Genomic DNA, 15,587 nt, shown 5'->3' with positions numbered 1-15,587 from the left:
TGGATATAGTTGTTTTTATAAAACACTGTGTTGTTTGAATCTGAAAAATCACCAAGTAAATAAAATCTTCTGTTGTATGGCTTCCTAAAACTGTGGCAAATACTTCAAGTTATAAATCTTATTTGCTACCAAAAGCAAATAATACATTAAAATCCCCCAGAAAGAAAAGGTGTCTTAGAATTAGAAACTGGCAGTTCATGTTAGGTCTTGTGGTCTGTATTATAAAGTTTTTAAAATGGGTCTTAATACTTTTCCTTTTTTTCTCTTATCCTCCTCATTGTCCTTTTTTTCCCTTTCTTTTTAAAAATCATAGACATAATTGGCCTGTCAGGACTCATCACTCCTTCCCTAGATGAAATGATTTTTGTTGCCAAGGAAATGGAGAGGTTAGCTATAAAGATTCCATTATTGATTGGAGGAGCAACCACTTCTAGGTAAGTCCTAATAATGAGCTTTATGCCTTGAGTTTTGCTAAATATGTGTTCATAAACAGTGTTAAAACCTGTTTTTTTCCCCTGAAGCATGTACATTGACTCCTTATTACATAAACTCTCTGGTCTTTACTTTGATGAGCCTGAACAATTTTAGAGCACATTATGAATAGGAAACTTTGAGACTCCCTACCCCTTGCTTTTTTGGGGTTCCTTTGGATTACAGTTATCTTTTCCTTAATTCTCTCACTTCACATTCAGTTTCTGAGAATTGTAATGAACTGTTACCTCTCTTGAAATCAAATTGGATGCCCAAACTGTGTTTTTTTGGCATAAAGTTGTTGCTTGAACTTCTGCCCACTCTCTGTCTTAAAGAGAGACAGTTTTTATAATTATTGAAGAAACTGTAATCTTCTAGTGGTTTAGAGTTAGAAAATTCTTCTAGCTAGAAAGAACCAAAGGGTACTTTGGAGAGTTATCTATGAAAGGAGAACTTTTAGGATAAAAGATGTAAAGAGGAAAAATTTACATTTGGTTGCATGGACTGTATTTTCTTGGGGTCTTGATTGTGTGATTTATTCAGAGATGTGTTAATTTTGGATAGGAGACTTTTTTGCAGCATTCCTTATGTTGCACAACTCTTTACATCAAGCTGCAGCATTAAACTTGATGTATGCAGTTTGTTTTTCTGGTACAAAAATATAATTATGGTCTGTCATAAGTATTCAAGAGATCCTTAGAAAGAGCGAGAAATGTATTTCAAGGAATTGGCCCATGTGACTGTGGAAGTTGATAGGTCTGAAATCTGCAGGCTGAAGACCCAGGCAAGAGTTGATGTTGCAGGTTTGAGTCTGAAGACAGACAAGGCAGAATTTCTTCTTTGTGGAGAAGGGGCAGAAAGTAGAGAGGTTCCTTAGTTCTTTATATGAAAGCCTTCTACCGAATCAATAAGACCCATGCACATTATGAATGGTAACTTGCTTAACTCAGGATCTACTGAGTAAAATGTTCATCATATCTAAAAAATACGTCCACAGCAACATTTAGACTGTGGTCTGAGTGGAGACTGGATACTATGGCCTTCCAAGTTATACATAAAATTAACCATCATACCATGTATAATATGAGTGGATCATTTTTATGGGTAGCCACAGTGTCTTTTGTTCAATTAAGGACTCTTCGTATTTGAAAGATTCTATAGTTTGATAGTCATTGTTCATATTAGAAAACTGGGTTTGTTTTGCCACAGATGATTTATCTGCTAGACTAAGTGGCAGAATTATTGTCAAAGAATATGACCAGCCATCGCTAACTGGGGTTTTGATGAGCTTGGTCCTGTGTAATGAATGAAAGCTGAGCACAAGAACAGTGAGGGGATCTCTGGACTGTGATGAGGATGAAAGACCTTTAAAACCATAGTTGTAAAATGGGATAAATACTTAATTGGGCAGATGTATTAAAGGGCATTGCCACTTATATTGATATGACAATGGTTTCAAAATTAAAATTTCTTTATAATAACTTCTTAGAAGCTTAATATCAGGAATTTGATACTTGTACGGATTAGAACTTGATCAATAGTCTGTTTTATTATGAAAAAACCTTCAGAACAACAGGACTGGCTTCTTGGGATTCATCATTGATGGCAAAATTAGAATCATTGGTGGCTCTTTACAGTTATATCCTGATGCACAAATGGTGACGTGGGAAATCATTCACTATCTATTCTAATTGTCTGCCAATATTTGAAGGTAGAAAGCTGGATATCATGACCTCACAAGGTTTCTTCCAACTTTCTAGTGCCTTGTTTCTCCATAAACTCTCTCTTTTCTGGTTTTCTTCTCTTCCATGTTCTTTGAAGTCTCTGGAACTTTATTTGGAATATAAAAGTCTGGGAGACATTCCTCTTCTCCATTGTGGGCCTGGAGCAACCTTTGAAAAGAAGGTTCTCATGTAGCATCCTTGAGCTTCCATGGAAAATTCCCAGTTCATCTTCCCATCTGAATAGTGACTGTGGATCAGGTCACAGACCTGGAGTCTGGCTTCACTGAGCTCTCCTGTTTGAATAAGCACTTCTACTGAAGTGTAACAATCACACAGAATGTATGCAAGTCATACAGGTGTGTGACTTGATGAGTGTTTGCAAAAGCGAATCCATCTATGTAACCACCTCCAAATCAAGAAATAGAATGTCATTGGTACCTAGCAGCCTCACTGGGTTACTTATCCTGGCATCTTTTGCAACAGAGGTAACCACTCTTCTGCCTTCTATCCCTGTAGGTTGGTTTTGCCTGCATTTTTACTTTATATAAAATGGAACAGTACTGTGTATGAAGGCCCAACATTGTTGTTAAAATTTTAGAGAATTTTTTTAGTTATACATGGACACAATATCTTTATTTTGTTCATTTATTTTTATGTGGTGCTGAGGATCAAACCCAGTGCCTCACCTGTGCAAAGCAAGTGCTCTGCCACTGAGCCACAACCCCCAACCCAGTTTTAGAGGTTTTTTGCCCCCATTTCATTGTATCATGTACTATGATTCAGACATCCATGCCTCTGTTCGTAGACGTTTGGGTTTGTCCAGTTTGGAGTTCTCACAAACAATGCTGCTGTAACATTTTTGCAACTGAGTTTTAGTATATCTGTGTGTGCCCAGAAGAGAAGAACTAGATCCCAGGACAGTGTACAACCATCTTCATTGACTATTTCCAGGCAGTAATTCTTGATATGTTTTTCATTTACATTTCTTTGCTGATTAGTGATGCTAACACACCCTTTCTGTATATATTGAACATATACTCTTTAAGTTTTTTTTTTTTTTAAGTTGAATATTCTGCCTTATTCATACTGTTTTAGGCTATAAGCCCTTTATCAGAAATATAGCAAGTAGATTCTTCCAATCTTGCTTGCCTTTTGCTGTTTTAGTGGAGTCTTTGGATCATAAAAGTTTTTAATGTTTATGAGATCTGATTTTTCATTATTTTCATTTACAGTTAATGCCATTGATGTCTGAATAGAATCATTTTCTCTTAGGCTGCTTGGCCTACAGAGCATTCAGGAGCCTGAATGTCTCAGAAGCCTCTCGCAGACCCCTGGTTATTTCCTCCTCAGACCTGTTGAGGGCTTATCAGGGTTAGTTCTTGCCTTTGCTAGCTGCAGTTGTATAGATAATGGCTCAAGACTTACAGATTTTTTTTTTAAATTTATTTTTTAGCTGTAACTGGACACAATATCTTTATTGTATTTATTTTATTTTTATGTGGTGTTGAGATCAAACCCAGGGCCTCACACTTGCTAGACGAGCGATCTACCGCTGAGCCACAATCCCAGCCCCAGGACTTGCAGATTTTTACTAGGACAGATCTCTGAAGAGATATAAGTTCACAGCTTTTCTAAGCCCCAGTGGCTTATGGTAGCATGAACAGAACTAGACACTTGACTGGGGGTTAAGGCTGTCCAGAGGCTGAAAGGCGGTTACTCATTTGGGGTCAAAGATGAGTGGAAATATACTTGGAGTAGTCTTTTTAACCTGTTGTTATAAAAAGAATAGAAAACTTATTGCAAATCTGGTCCTCTTAAAAGCAGGACTTCCAAAGGGTATATGTTGTGGCAGTTAGCTTTCACATTTTAACAAAATTTTAGCTAATTACTGCAAAATGTCTTTTTCAATTATTGTTTGTGTAGCTTGGAGAATTCAAGAGGAAGTCACATTGCTCTAAGGTAGAGATAATTTTCTGAGTGTGTGTGTATGTGTGTTTAATTGCTAGAAAGTCATGTGCTAAATCACACATAAGTGCTTTTATTTTTCTCTGTGCACTGACCATATAGAAGCTTAGAATTTAGATGTGTGTTTAGGATTTTATGGAATAGATTTATATGCTAATATCACTCCATCCCATCTTAATCTCCTTGTCTTTATTTTCTCATTTTTGTCATTGAATTTTAAACATTTGCAAACATTGGAGAAGACCTGTTGGATCCTGGTAGTCTTGAATGATTTGGCAGAGACAGAATTTGAGAGTCCACCTTAGCATCTAGTACTGTGCTCTTGGTGTGCAGGAAGGGGCAGAAGGGGCAGGGAGATTCTGGTGTTTTGCATCTTGTCAGGCTTTAGAAGGACGGCTTCTTCTAGGTAGAGAAGCTTGTGGGGAAAAAAAGTGGAATTGATGTCAAATTATTTTATAAGGAAACAGGAAGTACTCTTAGTGGCTAAGCAAGTTCAAATGTCATGCCTTCGATCATGTAGCCTTGCCATTTTTATGTTGGAAGGCAGCACTTTGCTTTTTTTTATTTATTAATAGTAGAATTCAGGGTTTATTCTCTGTCCAGAAGCTCATCAAAGAGAGAGTGGGCTCAAATTGACTGAGGACCCTTGGATGCTTAAAACTTAAAAGTCGTACTTGTTTTCTCTAAGGAAAAGTCTGTCGAGTGTTACCAAGCTTAAAGTAACACTTTCTTGCAGGATACGTATGTCAAGCAGAATGTAGAGAAGTATTTCCATGCATTCAGGGAGCTTGCCAACTGAAGGGGAGGAAGCAAGGTTAGTCTCAGTTGTAGTCTGTTTTGAAAGTGGAGCAGCTTTTTAAAAATAACTTTTTCTACTGTTTGAAAATCCTCCCCTTGGCAGAATACTCAAGATATCTTCAAACCTTTGTTGCCTGAGTGCACCCTTAGGCACAAGACTAAGACACAGGAGGCTGTGGAGTTCATTCCAGGGTTTGGCTGCCTCCGCTGCCCTGTGCCCTGCCTCCTAGCACAAAAGCTATGTTGCAACAGCCGGCTTGTTGCTGGAAGGGACCCCCGTATAGTTCGTATAGTTCAATTCTTGTGGCCTAAGGCTTTAGTTTTTTGCTTCTCATTTACAAATGGAGATGTTCTTAGAAAGCAAGAACAGGTGTGGGATTGTTGGTCCTGTCTCACTGTGCATGGGTGCTGAGTGCCTTCCCAGAGAAGCCTATAAAAATATGTATACTTATTACACCTTTAATATAATAATACTCTCCAGGTCTTTAAAAATTACTTCAGTAATCCCCTCATGAGAACATGTCAACACTTAAAGAGGCTGTGAAGTAAAATCCAGTCTCTCCCTGCCCCTTCATTCCCACCTTTTCCTTGTGTGGACACTTGGTGTGTGCCCCTTTGTAGTTTTCTCAGTACTCAGAATCTTAGCTATCTGGTTGGTTGGTTGGGGCAGGTTGACTGTGGTATTTGTGTTTTTTAAAAATGGAATTGCATAAATTTTGTGTTCTATTAGTTGGTTTCTTTCTCATATAATAGCATATTCTGGACAACATTCCAAACAAAAATGCACTTTAATTGAGGAAAAGAATGTGAAACCTCCTGACTTGGGTGAGTGTGCTGCTTCAGGGTACCAGGGAAGAGCAGGAAGCTCCAGGGTGCGGCTGCCACCATCTGATGGGTTCCTAGCCTCTGCAAGCTCTGTAGGGAGGCTACATGTGTTTCCAATTCTCATATGAATTTAGTGTGTTCTAGAATGAAACAGCAAATATGCAGCCTGTGCTAAACATCAAGCAATCAGAGAGCAATTTGTTTTGCATTTTAGTTAATTAGGTAATTTTAAGGATTAATTGTTGTTTCTCAGTACCAACATTTTCAAGTTTGACAGCAGGGATTTGGGGCTGAATCAATCTTAGTACAAAATTTGTTGCTTGTACATTTGTTTATTTTGTGTTGAATTTTGGGACTAGGGTTCCTTACTACAACTACAGGTGGGACTGGGACCATGGGGTATTGATGCTGGTCACACAGAGGTGGCAGCAGCTAGGCAATGTGTCTTGTGTCCTTTGCCTGGTTCCTGGTTCTGCAGGTACCTTGGCTGGATGCCTGGCTCGTTTGAAGAAAGGGAGGTAGCTCGACCTTGATGACATCAAAATGCAGTGGCCTGGGACTGCTGCTTTTTGGTTCACACAGGCTGACGAAGAGCCAGGCCAGGGGCTCGGCCCTTGTTGGCAGAAGCTGAGGACAAGGTCTTTTTCATTTGGTCACAGACTTCTTTGTAACCTGAGCCTATTCATTCATGTCATTTCTCCCCATCTTAGGATAGGAAAAAGTCATTCTTGTTTCACAAGGAAAATTTGAAATTAAATATTTGTAAGTAAGTACCTTGAAATCTTTCTCTGGAAAACACTGTTGAAAGACATTATCTCTAATGGTTCTGAACAGGAGTTGTGTAGGAGCTCTCAGTACTGATGGATGTGCTTTTCTTCCTGACCCTTCTTTTCAGAACCCACACAGCAGTTAAAATAGCTCCAAGATACAGCGCACCTGTGATCCACGTCCTGGATGCATCCAAGAGTGTGGTGGTGGTACGTGTCGGGCTTTCCTTTTCATTTCACGTATGTTTCAAAGAGAGGACAAAGGAAGCAGTAAGAGCCAGGGGAGTGCCCAGGACCTTTTATTTTTCCCCAGTTCTGCTACAGAAACAGTCTAGGGCTTGCGGAGCATCTGCTGCTTTGGAAGGAGGTCCTGGTGAGCATGTCCTGTGTTCTCAAAGACAGCCGAGCAGCAGATAAAGAGGGATGGCACCAAGACTCCTGTGACCTATACAGCTGCGCTGACAGACAGAATTTTCCAGTTTACGCACATGAATAGACACGCCTTGACCACTGCCAGAGTTAAGCAGAATGTAGGATTTTAAGAATGACCTTTTTCCAGATAGAAGAACACTCAAGAATGGGTCAGTTGACCGAAGCAAGGACAGAAAAACATTGACTAGGTATTAAAATCACAGAATAATAGATTGTCTTTCTTAGCAAATATAATAAACAGCTTGTGTAAGTGTCTTTCCCTGCTTTTCTCCTTCAGTGAATAAGAGATCCCATCTTATTACCTGTTTCATTGTGTTTACTGAATAATAGGAAACAACAGTTGGAGGGCATCTGAGACCATGTGGCCGACTAGTTTCCAAGTTCATTCTGAGCCGTAGAATTCTTGCCAATAAGTGATGTTTGACCTAGAAACTCAGTGTGGTACAGAAAAGAGCCAAGTAACCCTTCTGACCTTCACCCCACTCCTGTTTCTCATCAGGAGAGCAGGGTTTGACAATTGCCAATGTAGGCCAGTCTTCACACTTGGCAGGGGAGAAATGCCACCAAGGAGGCCTGGTGGTTTGGGAGGACTTCCAGTGGTATCATGCAACCTGGACCAGGGTGCCCACGTTTCCTGAGCCATCTTCTGAAGGAATTCCTGTGAATCTGAAAAAATTCAGATCTGTGAATTTTTTTTTACATGGAAATTATACAATAATTGCTATTATTGAAAGTTTGTGGACTACCAGGTGATGAAGTAAGTGCTTCACAGAGGTTATTTAATCTCCAGAGTGGGCTCAGAAGGGAGATACTTTTATTATCCATTTTAGAGAAGAGAAAATGGGAAGGAAGGGATTAGTAATTCTTGAGGCCACATACCCATCAGATGGCAGGTGTGGAACTGACTGAATGCAATCCTCCTTATACTGTCCTAAATTAAACCTGTTTTCATTAAATATTCAACAACTTTTTATTTAAAAGGATAAAATTAAATCAGGCTGAAATCATAAAATTGCCCTTTTAAAAAGTTTTTCATTGACATAGAAAAATGTGCAAATAATCTATAGTTTTAAAACTCAATTTTAAAAACAATGTTTGTGTCTTAATTTCGGATCATGTTTCTTCAGAGCTTATATTAAATCCAGTTTAATGACCAGTGTTCACATTTTTAAGCTCTGTTGGCTATTTGCAAGTACTGTGAATGGTGCTGAACATTTTCCATCTGGGGATAAGGCTGTTGGACCAGCTTGAATGCTCAGTGCTTGCCCTGCAGGTGGGTGTGTGTTGGGGGGTGTTGGCCCTTGAGTCTAGGTCTGGAGGACAGACTCCTTCAAACAAGGCCTTGCTGGGAGCCAGGCAGGGGAGATAAGGAGTGGGCAGGCCTTGTACTCATGGCAGTGCACTCCCTGGGCCGGGGTTTCCAGCTATGCTTAGCTCTCTTCATGTACAACAAATTGACCACTCTTCCAGGTGACTCAACATATGTCCTATGGTAGGTCATTTGGATAACTGCTAGTGACTCTTTCTAGGAGCCAGTGATAGGTTTTGTTTTGGATGGTTTTTGGCTCAGGTTCTTTTGCTCTAAATGGAATGAACGTTGGACAACGCCATGCTTTAGTAGCTATCTTGTGCATTTGAAAGATTTAAAGATGTAGCAAATATTACAATCAGGCCTGAGGATTCCCTTTGCTTTCTTTCCTTTCTTTAAGAAGGGTAAAGTTAGTTCTTTTTAAATTATATTTAAAAATTTCAACTTACTTTCTTTCATTGTACAAGTATTACCATAAAAAGTAAAAAACAAATGGAGGTAAATAAAAGTTGTGATATGTCTTAGTGGTTAGCATGAAACATCTGATAGACCTCAGATTGCTAGATTAGCAGCACGTTGGCTATGAACTTTTTCCTTCCCTTATGTGCCTCCCCCTTCCTCCATCACCCTTCCCTCCCTTTCTTCCTTTCTTTCAAGTAAGGATTGAATCCAAGGGTACTATATTACTGAGCTTACATCCCTAATCCTTTTTCGTTTTAAGTTGCCCAGGCTGGCCTTGAACTTGTGTTCCTCTTGCCCCACATTTCTGAGTCGCTAAGATTATTTTAGGGGTGTGCCACTATGCCTGGCTGAGTTTGTTTCTTTAGTCAACAAGTCATACCAGGCAGGAAGGGCCACTGGGAGCAGGGGGTTCTCTGAAATATGGAAGGTGCCAGCAAACTGTAGTAGTAGATTCTGGCTATCAGCTAGCACCTGTGCCAGGGGATTATAAATGCTCTGCATGTTAGAAAAATCCAGAGATGGGTCTCAGGGTACATGATTTAGCAGAATGCAGCACTGTTAAGACGTTGATTCCTTGTACTTGGGGAGCTGAGGTGTGCATCGCTCTCTTGTTTTCATTTGCCTCACTGGGTTTCCTAAGTGAGAACTCTGCGGGGATGAGTTTGTGTAAGGCAGTGAAATACTTCATTTGGGAAACTATTTTTTAGGCCTGCCACAATGGTCTTTTCTGATTATATTTCTTAACGAAGTGATTTTTTTTTTTTTTTAACTATCCCATAGGTGATGGGATTGTTAATAGAGATACTTAGGGAATCCCATAGTTTACAGACTTTTAAACTGGGAGGCACATCAGCCATCATCCAGTTTTAAGTTGTGTAATTTTAGATGAAGATGCTGAACTTCCTTGTCTTTTTGTGTGTGAGAAAATCCTGCTAGAGAATGAGGGAGGGATAGTGCTGTGGTTTTCTACTGATATAATCATTAGCAGTTCTTCTTTCTTTATAATGTTATTTTGAGCTATTGTGAAAGCTAGTCTTCTATTAGCTTGATAGTCATAATCACAAATAATTTTTAGCTTATCTTGGTTTTATAATTTAATGAGTAATTTCACATTTTCTTAGATTATCATTTTTCTTTCATATCTTAGTAAAAGCTCCCAGTTGAGCATGAAGGTTAGCCTCATTCTTAAACACATCATAAGGGCATACCTTGTATGCTCCAGATGTAAGTGAGGCATCAGGGGTGCAGAGGTGGTTGACATGCTCTTGGTTCTCAAGGAATCTACTTCTATAAGGGAAGTAGATGTGACCAGGTATTAAAAGCCTGTGGGTGATCTGGGTGTATTTGAAGCACTGAAGAAGGTACTGAACCCACTGTCTCCTGATCCCTAAGATCACCTTCAAATTCAGTGATTCACCAAAAGGACTTGGAGGTCTCAGAAACACTGTATACTCATGATCACAGTGGTTGCCATAGAAAGATATAGCTTAAAATGTGCAAAGGCAGAAGGCATAGAAGGTGTGTTGCAGGTGACAGGCACAAGTTTCAGTTTGTCTCCCAGGGAGTCATGCAGACAGCACTTAACTCTTCCACTAGTGATGTGTGTCAGCTTTCAAGGAGCATTGCCAATGAGTACGCTTACTCAGACCTTGCTGACTTGTCACATATGCCCACGTGTCTTAGCAGCTTAGTCTTCAACCCTTCTAAGGTCAAACAGATACAGCCTGAACCACAACCCTCACCATAAATGATATTGTTGGTATCAACTCTGGCAAGGCCCAAAGCCCAGGTATACAATGACACTCTTATCAGGCAGGATATCCCAGGGGCTAAGAGCTTATCTACAAGGGAGGAGTCCAGGATTAGGACTTTCTTTGGCATGTACAGGATTTTGTACCTAAAGCTCACTGAGTTCACCTGGTACTGCACACCTGGGCAGGAGTGAACACAGTTGGCCAAGTGAGAGAGAACGTTGTTAGGGGAGCCTTTCTTAGGGAGGTGTCTCCAGAGTTTTTATTGTTTGCTGTTCTCTGGTTGCTGACTTTATTTTGCATTTCAGTGTTCTCAACTGTTAGATGAAAATCTAAAAGATGAATTCTTCGAAGAAATCATGGAAGAATATGAAGATATTAGACAGGACCATTATGAGAATCTCAAGGTAAATGACAGAAACAGGATTTTATTTGTTTGGGCAATAAGGTGATCTTGTGGTAATCTTCCTTTACTTTAAGGAAGGAAAAGGCTTAGTTAGGGTCCTTTCAGAGAAGTCCTGCTTTGTAATTCAAATCAGAGTTCTCTATTGTCTTAAGTTCCCAAGCACTTTTGGTTATATTAAAATGAACCTTAATCTATTGAGGCAAACGTGCTGGGTCCCCCACAGGTGGTCGGTGCTGTGCTAGATGCCAGAGTTATGAGAATGAATTAATATGAGCTCATACCTGACAGCAAATAGGAGCTGCACACTACCCATAGAGCTCTGCTGTGAGGGAATAGTGAAGGAAAATGGAGGTGTTAGCCAGGACCTTCCTGAGCCTCTTTCCCTGATGAACTCACCCTGACTGTGCAGAACTGTGTCAGTAACTGTCCTGCCCTCTGTCAGGGAATCTATAATTACTCTTTTGAAATCTTTGGGGTATTTCCTCCTGGTTATTTGCTTCTGGGATTTTGGTTGGGGGAGTGGCATTGGGAGTTGTTAGGGAAGTGAATCAGTTAACAGACTGCATGAAGAAAGGACGTGGATTGGTTTTTGAGTTGCCAGCAAGCCTGGCTCACTGTGAGTGGCTTTTTCTTTCCCCTTAGGTTTGTCCACAGTGACAGTTCCTTGGTTTTACCTTCTGGTCCCCTGGGTGGTTGATGATAGGCCTCAGGTATTCTGAAGACACTGGCATGCAAGACTGTTGGGGCTGCAGGGTAGCCTTATAATTACATATCTGTAGCTAAGAGAAAGTTATTAGTTTTTTCTGCTCCTGTTCCAGTGTCTGAAGCCATGTTGGATAGAAGAGGAGAACCTTTTTAGGATAAGGATTTTCACTAAATGGCATTCATTTTCTTGCAAAGATTCTGTACTTTCTTGGTCATGTGTTTATAGTAGATGTGGAAGAAGTAACAGTCTCAGCCTAAATAACTTTATTTTTTCCCCCCAACAGGAGAGGAAATACTTACCCTTAAGTCAAGCCAGAAAAAATGGTTTCCATATTGACTGGTTGATGGAACCTCACCCAGGTCTGTGTGGAGATAGCTGGGTGTGATAACTGACAATATGCTGAGGAGATGTTTGCAATTTTGTGGCTACAGAATGAAACCAGCAGCTAGTGACTCTCAGTTGTGCATAATAACAAGTGGCCCTGGTGACTGACAAGAAAGTAAACAGGCAGTATTTAAGGAAAACCTGTCGTCTGCTAGACACTGTCCTGAGGTGAAGTTCAGACAGCTCTGTAGTAAGCATGGGTGTGGACTCCATTTTGACAGAAGAAACTGAGTTTCAGGGAATAATTGAAAGGTTCCTAGGATTCCAGTTTGGATTTGTCTCTTAAGTGTTCAGGGAGCTGCAGGACTGTGCCTTCTCTGAGCTGTGCTTGAGTGGTTGTCCCTCAGCCTGACCTGTGTCTTGAGCAGGCCCAAGGACAGGCGGGGAAGGTCTGAAATAGAAAACTCCTTTATACTCTCAGGTCTTGAAACAGTGCAGCAAAGCTTCAGCCCCTATTTCTTGCTCACCTTGTATTTATCTGGATGCTTCCCTTTCTTTCTGTTTCATTTGGTTTCTTCCTTTTGTTTTTTTTTCCTAGCTACCTTCTTGCTCACATAGGTGTTCCCAAGGGAATAGAATGTATGAGGTGTTTGACAGGCTTAGAGAGGCTTGAGCTACAAATGCAAACCCAGGCAGGGTGAGCAGGGGTTGTGTTAGTTGAAGTCATAGTTCCAAGTAATGTCTCAGATCAGCTTTCAGTGCTCATGACATCTGTGTTGTACACATGCTCAGCAGAGTTGAGAGGATTAAATTGGAAATGTAGGTGTGCTTGGTTCTAATTTCATTCCTGCTGAGTGTAGTTTGGTGGAAAGAATGCCAGATTGGGAGGAGGGGGGGTTCTCAATGCCAGCTCGCTGCTGGCTGTTTCTCTGAGTGACCTTGAGTGTCTGTCTTCCATATCTGACAGTTTCCAGGGTGTAGAAAGGAAGTCCTGTGAGGCTAATGTGAGACATGTAAGAACCTTGGAGCAAACAGATCCATTGCTGTGTAGTCCCTGCTGTAACATTTTGCCTTTTGTCTCACTGCGAAGTGGGGCTAATAGCCCTAGGGCAGGTCTGTCAGGCATTCCAAACATGCTTTGATAGAAATAGTCCCGGGAGGTCCCACTGTTCCTGACAGCAATAGGGACACTTTCCAAGTGGCCATTTTACAGGGCTCTGACCTGCTGTCCAAGATGTGGGGCCCTAACATAACCCCAGAAATGTTGTGAGGACAGCGTAGCGTTTCAGGAGCTACAGGAAGAAAGGAAAGTTTCCTCTCAAGGGCCTGGGTGGTAGAGTTTGGGGCAACTCTTGATCTCTGGGTGACCAGGTTGATCGAGAGTAAGCCTGTCCTCTGACTCTGCAGCAGAAGTTCTTCCCTGCCTCCCTGGAAAGAGGCCACTGTAATCAGGAGAATGGGGGTAGTAGTCATGCAACCCCTAAGGGGACTGTATGACTTGTTACCAAACAAACTGACATAATGGGTGTTTATAAGAAGAGATTGTCCTGTATAAATAGGACATAGTGCCCTGTGTCCCTTCCTCCCCTGTGGAAATAACCACAATGCTGAATTTGGGATTTCATTTCTGTACATGTCCTTATACTTTGTGCATATGTGTTAGCAGGCAGTACTGACTTGTTTCATCGTTGCAGACTTTATATACAAGTAGCTTACTATCTTTGTTTTTCTGTGGCCTTTGTTTATTATTTACTTTGTGGACCTGGGAATGAAACCCAGGGCCTTGCACATACTAGGCAAGCCCTCTACCAATGGGCTGTACCCCACCCCTGGTGGTCTTTATTTTGTATTGTTTTCATTTGTATAAGGGGAAATTGACACAAATCCTCCTTTTTCCTGGGGTGGGAATGGAGGGCTGAGGGCAGTGTTTCCAGGGTGGTGGAAATAGCATGGGAAGAATTGTTTTATTTAAGGTTTAGTGCAGAATGACTCCTTCCCCAGGGTAATTTAAAGTTCCCCTCTTTGTATGAAAACTCCTACGGGTGACTGGAAGGAGGCAGAGCGTGGAAGCCGGCAGAGTGAGGCTCAGGGAAACAGGCCTCTAGGCTCTGCGCCCGCGCAAGGGACTCAGCCTGCACCAGAGTTGCCCGCTGTGTTTCCCTCCTGTAGTGAAGCCCATGTTTATCGGGACCCGGGTCTTTGAAGACTATGACCTGCAGAAGCTGGTGGACTACATTGACTGGAAGCCTTTCTTTGATGTCTGGCAGCTCCGTGGCAAGTACCCGAATCGAGGCTTTCCCAAGATATTTAACGACAAAACAGTAGGTTAGTTCAGTAGGTCCTGTGTTACTGCCTGATATTTAAGATGTAGTATTATGACTTTGAAGGCAGGAGTATTTGGTAAGCCATGTATTTGAATTATGCAGAGTGTAGCTGCTTTCATTTTGTTAACTTGCTTAACTTTCAGATGGTTTTTAAATTGCGTGGTCAGTCCTATTACAGAGACTAAATTTGGTGTTTCATTTATTCACCCTTTCGATAAATGTTTATTGACATCTTTTACATGCTGGACTCTGTGCTGGGCACTAGGGATAAACAGAAGGAGACAGTTAATCCTGCCATCCAGTACCTGACTCACTGGGACAGCTGAGAATACTGGAAGTGCTACACTACTCCTGCGGGTCCTGCAGACCCAGGAAGAGCTAGAGCTCAGATGGGGAGCTCAGACCAGGCTTCCTGGATGAGGCAGTATTCGAACTGTTTTTTGGAAGTGGGATTTACTGAGGCTGGGCCTGGGGATGTGAGGTGGCACTGAAGTAAAGGGCATTCCAGGCAGAGGAGGCAGATCTGAGAAGGCTCAGACAGGTGTCCTGTGTGGGGAACTGCCAGGAGCCCACTGTGCCCAGAGCATTAGGGAGCAGAGAGGGATTGGGGGTGATAAACTAGAGAATGGGTGAGTTGATAAATTTAGCCCCAGCTCTCACAACTAGCCTCACCCCCAAACCTACCCTCGACACAAGGGCTCACAGTGCAGAGCCAGTCAGAGTTAGGAAATGGCCAGATCAGAGTGAGACTCAGTGAGGGTGGACTCAGAAATATGAGGTGAGTTTTGGGAAGAGTTGAGAAGCCAGCCTTTGCCAGTTTGTGGGAGAGGTCCTGGGCACATGTGTTAAGATGCTGAGACTCAGCAGCTCCCAGGTAGCCAGGAGGGTGATGGTTGGCAGGGGCTTCTCACTGTGCTGCCCCTCAGCCTCACAGGTAAGCAGTCATGGGGCTGTAGGACTGGCCCCAGCATGGGCCTGGGACCTCAGTGTTACAGATGCAGAAACCAAGGGAGGGTGTTCTGGGGCCTGGCTCCCCTGTGCAGGCACAGCACTGAGGCCACATAGGAGCATTTGGAGCCACTCCTCCCTCCTTACCCTGTCCCACGCCTTAAGATCACTGTGGAACCAGGGGAGTCATGGGGGCACAGAAATATCAGGGAGCCTGGGATTCAGCCTGCTTTTCTTGCCCTCTGATAGACTGCTTTGGGCTGCCATAGCTTTGGCTCTCAGCTTTTTGTGAAATGGAAAAATGCAAGTGGCTTGAGCTGGGGGAGGCAGACTGGGAGCTGTGTTTCACGGGAACCATCAGCCCTGGCTGCTTCC

The 15,587-nt window shown here is 42.0% G+C and overlaps 1 protein-coding gene across 6 annotated transcripts in view; it reads left to right on the top strand.

The window, feature by feature from the left end:
- The window catches only part of Mtr (5-methyltetrahydrofolate-homocysteine methyltransferase), a 100,217-nt gene that overhangs the window by 73,882 nt on the left and 10,748 nt on the right, over positions 1–15,587 (top strand). For all 6 annotated transcript variants that reach the window (XM_046432000.2, XM_046432001.2, XM_046432002.2 and 3 more), the window contains 5 exons: positions 314–434; positions 6,679–6,760; positions 10,813–10,911; positions 11,900–11,975; positions 14,110–14,265. In XM_046432000.2, coding sequence (XP_046287956.1) covers positions 314–434; positions 6,679–6,760; positions 10,813–10,911; positions 11,900–11,975; positions 14,110–14,265 — 534 coding nt within the window. The remainder of the gene's footprint in view (positions 1–313; positions 435–6,678; positions 6,761–10,812; positions 10,912–11,899; positions 11,976–14,109; positions 14,266–15,587) is intronic.

This window comes from Marmota monax, unplaced genomic scaffold, assembly GCF_021218885.2.
Source record: "Marmota monax isolate L192 unplaced genomic scaffold, Marmota_monax_Labrador192_F-V1.1 WCK01_AAM20220418_F8-fsc00071, whole genome shotgun sequence".
NCBI lineage: Eukaryota > Metazoa > Chordata > Mammalia > Rodentia > Sciuridae > Marmota > Marmota monax.
This window is presented reverse-complemented; position numbering and strand designations above follow the sequence as displayed.